Source organism: Crocodylus siamensis, chromosome 4, assembly GCF_052110815.1.
Source record: "Crocodylus siamensis isolate JL-2025a chromosome 4, ASM5211081v1, whole genome shotgun sequence".
Taxonomy (NCBI): domain Eukaryota; kingdom Metazoa; phylum Chordata; order Crocodylia; family Crocodylidae; genus Crocodylus; species Crocodylus siamensis.
Window position 1 is genome coordinate 221348126 of NC_143398.1, and position 6000 is coordinate 221354125.

Below are 6000 nucleotides of genomic sequence, written 5' to 3' on the forward strand. Positions count from 1 at the left end.
AACATTTGTTTCTAGAGAAATGGCAGCACAATGTTGACACGTCCGCTGTTGGCTTTGTGGCAATTCCCCTGTTAACCTAATCCATTAATTAGTTCAAGGTGAATGGGAGCCATGTGGCACATTTACTACATTTTGTTAGAGTATACAGTGACCTCCCTATATGCTGCAGAACAGTCAGGCATGGAAACAATGCACTCCAGCATTTTAGGAAGATTAGCAGAGCACAGCAAAACTTGTCTTAAAGCAGGAAAGTAGAAGGCATCAAGTAAAAAATTTGCTTTGTAATTCATGCCACAGTAAAGCAAAACTTGATGACATAAGAGAATTAATAACGTTTTCTAATAGAAAAGAATCCATCCCAGATTTCTGGCATGTCTTGGTGCCTGCCTTTGGAGGCCATAGGCTTCAAACAGATTACATGCTTATCTGTGTGAGCTGCTGGTACCACATTACAAGTTTCTCAGACCAGTTCTTTTATAGAAAAATGCCAAGTCTTCATAGGAACAGAGGAGTTAAGGGAGAAAAAGGAAACAGACTAATGATGCAGGTCATATAAAAAGATTCCAGGTTATGTTTTCAACTACAATAAAATTCATAGCAAAATACCCTGCATATCCTTCCATACCAGAAAACAGAACAATCCCACAGAATGATGGAAAACTATATCCAATTCTCTTTCTAAAAAAGGGTCATTTGAACAAGCTGACAAGTTGATTTTCCCTAGCTATAAAACAGTCAGCTTCACCACCAGTACTGGCATCCCCAATCTCACATCCTAGAGCAAATCAACTTATATTAATTTAACTCTACTTCAGACATTTCTATCAAGGCATGCAGATCCCTCCCACTTCAAAGTAAAATGGTTTACACTTGAATGCATTTAAAAAGGTGGAAATATTTCTCTGTTTTCATTAGAAGAGCAACGTACCATGCAACATTACAAGAAACATTGGAATGATTGGCAAGAACCGTTGAGACTATTATATTGCCTTGAATTCACTCCTCTAATGTTCACTTGTTTTCAGGATGTTTTGTTAGAAACCCAAACTCTTAAAGCATTTGTGACTGCAAATTAACAGCCAGTAAGATATCTTAGCAGAAAGGCTCACTTATTTAGAAGACGCACATTAGGTCCTGCATCATAGCCATCATCTCTCTACTGGAAGGGAGCTGCAAGGACTTCCTTAACAACCCACCAGGGCAACACTTGGTGGACAGCATCCTGTTGAACAGTATTCTCCTTTCTCCCCCCTGCCACCACAGTGGTTGCAGGGCAGAAGGGCAAATCTCAGCACATTCTGTTTCCAGAGATGGCTGCAAAGTTTTTTTTTTTTGTTTTTTTTTTTACTTTTTGCCCTTACTTTTCCATTCAAAAGGGAACGAAAACCAAGAGTTTTTTTGTCTCCTTCCTGCCAACAGCAAACACTGACATCCATCTCTCAGGCAGGCCAAAATGCCAGTTCTAGAAATCCCCAGTATTAAACATCCCAATTATGTCAGTTTTCAAACTTCTTTTGCTAAATTACCAGGGGAGTGCCCGATATAGACCTACGAGACAAACAAAAGAAAAACTTGTTCCTCAGCACACTTCAATTACTTCAGGTTTCTTTGTTTTGTTTTGAATTTATTTAGAGAGGAAAAGTATCATGGGCCCACTAGAAAATCTAACTGGGAAATACCATTTCCTATCACAGGCAGTTAACCATCCCTTATACATTCCTTCCAGACACTGATGAACTTCACTCATAGGTGCTTATAAGATAAAATTCATCTCTGACAAGTTAGCACACTCACCGAATACAAGAAATAAGCAACTTAGAAAAAAACATTTGGAAATACATCAGTCAAACAGATAGTCAACAGATGATCACTGTCAGGTTGCTTTGGAGCAAAGAGAGGCAACAGATCTATTTATTTACATTTGTCTTTTACTGTTATAGCTAAGGATGGGTTAGAACATGGCAAACACACAAGAATCACATAAAGGAGAAAAAGAGTCATAGAACATCATGTCTGAATATGTTTGGCCATGTAAAATCATGATCAAAAGTCAAAAAAATCAAAACCAATCATAACTTATTCATTTAAACCATATCCCATTGCATTGTCTATATAGAGAGACAGATCTCTAAAGGTTCCTATCAGTGCCCAGCTGAGGGGAGAAAGGCAATGAATGAAATCCCATCCCCAGCGAGGCCAATGGAGCTTTTCCTTTGAAATTCTAGTTCCACTGTGGGCAATCTACAATTTGTATGAACAAATCCTGAAAAACTCACAGATATGGACAGTGTCTAAAGAAACTGGAAAAATCATGTTGCTTGTTTTTGAGAAATAACAATCATGCCAAGTCCTGCTTTCTGTCAGACATACTGCAAGCCTAGAAAATGTTAGTAGCAGATAATGATGGACAGCGCACAAGGCATTTTCTCCATATGTTTGTAAAGATCTTGAATAAAATAGACTATTTTTCCAGAAGGTAGTTCAGAAGATTGAATTAGACATAACCTTGCCCTTCATGTCTGTGCATTTGCAATAACAAAATTCCATTAGTTTTTGTCTCAGAGAAGAAAAAAACTCCTGATATTTATGATTTAATCAAAACTGCATTTTTTAAAATAAAACAAAAATACACTTTGTGATTTGTATTCTGAAGCAAACAAAAGTAAGTTGTTTATTTTACTTTACAGTTCAATTTTTTAAGGACTTTATGACTCTTCAAAAGAAAGTAGTGCTCTTCTAGAAAGTTTACCCTGGCAATATTTTTCAGCAGAAAGATGATTCATCCCTCTTTCCGCCAAGCTAAATATTACTAGTGGTCAGATCTAAGCATTAAATCTGACCCACTGAATAAGGACAATCAATACCATGTTCTATTATTAGTACACTGCAATACCACCTACTGTAGATCAAGTTATGGCAAAGTCCCTTTGGGCTAAGAACTTGCAACCAAAGACGGCTACACTAGTAATGGCCCAATTTCTCATAGGTGTCATTACAATCAGCAAACCCAACGCAAGAGAGAATTTTCACTGTTTAGTATAACAAAGACTTGCAAGGAAGCCTGTGAAGCTTAATCCATTATACTACAGGACTGCAGTTATTTCAACTGTGGAAGAAGAGCTACAGCAGCAGAGCCCCCTGGTGTAGAAGCAGCTCTGCCAACAGAAAGAATCTGTCACCAGTTTCATTCGCTTCCCACCTCCACCCGACAAACAGCAGAAGCGTTGCCAGCCTACTTCTGCCAATAGAGCTGTTTTGCCAGTATAACCGCACTGGCTACATGATCTTTCCACCAGCCCTAATAGATGCAGTTATGTCAGCAGAACTTTGTCACAGAGACAAGGTCTTGTTAGACATCGTTAGTCCTCCTTCTTCCCAGACCTCAACTGGCCACATAATGAGATGCCAAGATGGGTAAAATTAAAAAAAACCCAACTATTAAGACATTCAACTAAAGATGCCAACCAGTTATCCTGCTAAAGGGAAAATATACAGAAGGGTAAACATACCCTCTTATCTGTTGTTGCCATTTCTCCCCAAAATACAATAGCAAGTCATAAATGAATTCCGGCATGGCTATACAATTTTACAGTGGTCAGGGACCACGTGTGCCCCAAACTATGGGCCACGAACTACACGTACCATGCCACCAGCATCCCCCCCGGTGAACCATGCTGCATAAGCATCCCCACCCACTGCAGAGAGGCTCCAGGCCCTCCCCCCATGTCAAAGCTTGTGAAGCAACATGGCCTGCCCCACCCCACCCCCAAAGGAGGAGCAGCAAGAGGGAGGAGTGCCCAGTCACCCCAGTGGTGGCAGCAGCTGAGACAGTGGAGAGGGGGAGCCCAGGCAAGAGCCCACAGGCTACTAGTTTGATGAGCCCAGAATGAGGGGATACTTTTAGTACCTGCTGGAGGCAGTATCTGCTTTTTCCCCTCATTTTTCAAGTCAACAGATAATGCTTCACAGTCAAGCCTGAGCATTTTCTTCAAAGATGTCATCTTATACCAGATCCAGTGTTTTTCAAAGACAGGCTACATTGCAGAGCTGCACTATGACTAGAATTACCATACGCAAGTCTTAGCAAAGTAGCGCAGAGACCGGAAGTTGAATTCCCCTATCAAAAGGATGCGTTTATCAGCAGAAGCCGCTCGCGCGTAAAAAGATTCTACGGATCATTTCATACGTGTGCGGTTGCTTTTTTTAACCTTCCTAACGTTTCAATGGAAGTAACTGTTTCACTGCTAGTTTTATTTCTTCGTTCCAAACATTCACGGCCTGAAGTCATCCTCCTTTGTTTCGGAGAGCAGATTAACTGGCCGCGGCGATTAGGATGATTCTTTCCAGTGAGGAACATGAATTTTACCTCCTCACAAACGAATCTCATTTCGTTGTTGTTGGGTTTGGTTTTATTGTTTTATGCAGCGCCCCAAATACAGGAAGAGACGTAAAAAAAGTCTCCATCATCTATGTGTAAAATCACCTCAAAGTTGTATTCGGTCTCTCCCCACCCAACTAGCCCCCTTTACAAGGAAAGTACCTTGCTCGCCCAACGACCGAGGGCACCAAACCTCTGACACAAAGATCGCTATTTCGCTGGCTTGTCCCGTGGTGGGCTCGCTCACTGGGCTGCCTATTCCTGCCAGCACTCGTGCAAAGAGGGCAGAAACAGCCGCTTCATGGGTAGCACAAATATGGCTGCCGAGGGCTGGAGCCCGCACCTAAAACAAAGCCCTTCCCCCACGTCCAGCGAGGCCGGCGGCTCCGGGGCACACGGCTCAAGCAGCCGAGCCGCGCGGCCCTGCGAGGCAGCCCGGGGGCGACCCGGCCCGGGCCCCGGGGGCAGCCCCCCGCCGGCGCGAGGAGCGGGGCCAGCGGCTCCCCGAGCCCCGCGGCGCTGCGGGCGGCCCGGCCCGGCCCGGCCCGACGGGGCGCACGCGGAGCAGCCGCCCCCGCACAGCCGCAGCGCGGCGGAGCAGAGCCGGGCCCGCGGGGGCGGGCGAGGGACGGCACCTGCCCGCCCGCCAGCCCCGGCCCCAGGTGAGCGCGGGGCCCGCGACGGTGCCCGGGGGCGCGGCTCGGACTCACCCCGACCACCACGGTCTCGTCGCCCTTGAACTTGGGGATGAATTTGTCCCCGCGCAGGATCTCCGCCTCGTTGAGGGGCCGGAAGCGGCACATCACCTTGATGCTGCACTCGGCCGGGTCCGCCATGGCGGGCTGGGGCGCGGGGCGACCGCTCGGGGCCGCCGCCGGGACCGGCCCCGGCCTCCCTCCCTCCCTCCGCAGCGCACGGGCCGAGCCGTCAGCGCAGCATCCCTGGGGCTGGGGCTGGGGCTGGGGCTCCGCTCCTCACGCCGCCGCCGCCCGCCCTGCCATGCCGAGCGCCGCAGCCGCCTCCTCCCGCAGCCGCGGGGCTTTGTGACTTCACCGCATTACATCAACCTCCCGCAGCCCGGCCGAGGGGAGCGCGGGCAAAGCATGGCGGGAGCTGTAGTCCCGGCGCGGGGGGCCGGCCACAATGTTTTGAGCAAGTCCAGGTCCGGTCCCGCCCCGTCTCGGAGTCTTCTGGGGTCTCCGCGCCGCACTTGCCCTCTTGGTTATTGGACCTCGACCACCTTGCACTGGACAGGCGGCGTCAAGTAGCGTGCGGCTCTGTGCCGCAGGCACAGGGGCATGGGTAGGGTGGCCATCCTAAGGGGCAGTCCGGTTAGCCTCTGTCCTCTGTTGGGACGAAGCCGGACACTGTTACGTCTTCTATTTTTCTCTTGAAGAGGACGCAAAAGGCAGTGGCGATGCAGGGGGGTACGCATCCCCCTTGTGAGAGCACTGGTGTGCCCTCAACAGGCCGTGCTTCCCACTTAGGCAATGGGTGGGGATAGGTGGGAGCAGCAGTGCCCCCTCTGCGAGTACAAGCACCGGATGAAGCACTGCGGCCACTTCCAATCTGCAAGATTAGCCAAGGTAGCACCTGTCGCCCATGCACAAAGGCCTCCGGTG

At 47.8% G+C, this 6000-nt stretch overlaps 1 protein-coding gene across 2 annotated transcripts in view; it reads right to left on the reverse strand.

The window, feature by feature from the left end:
• Positions 1-5445, reverse strand: part of KIF5C (kinesin family member 5C) — a 164811-nt gene extending 159366 nt beyond the window's left edge. For both annotated transcript variants that reach the window (XM_090045797.1, XM_090045796.1), the window contains exon 1: positions 5089-5445. In XM_090045797.1, coding sequence (XP_089901923.1) covers positions 5089-5214 — 126 coding nt within the window. In that variant the 5' untranslated portion in view covers positions 5215-5445. The remainder of the gene's footprint in view (positions 1-5088) is intronic.
• Between the last annotated feature and the right edge of the window lie 555 nt (positions 5446-6000).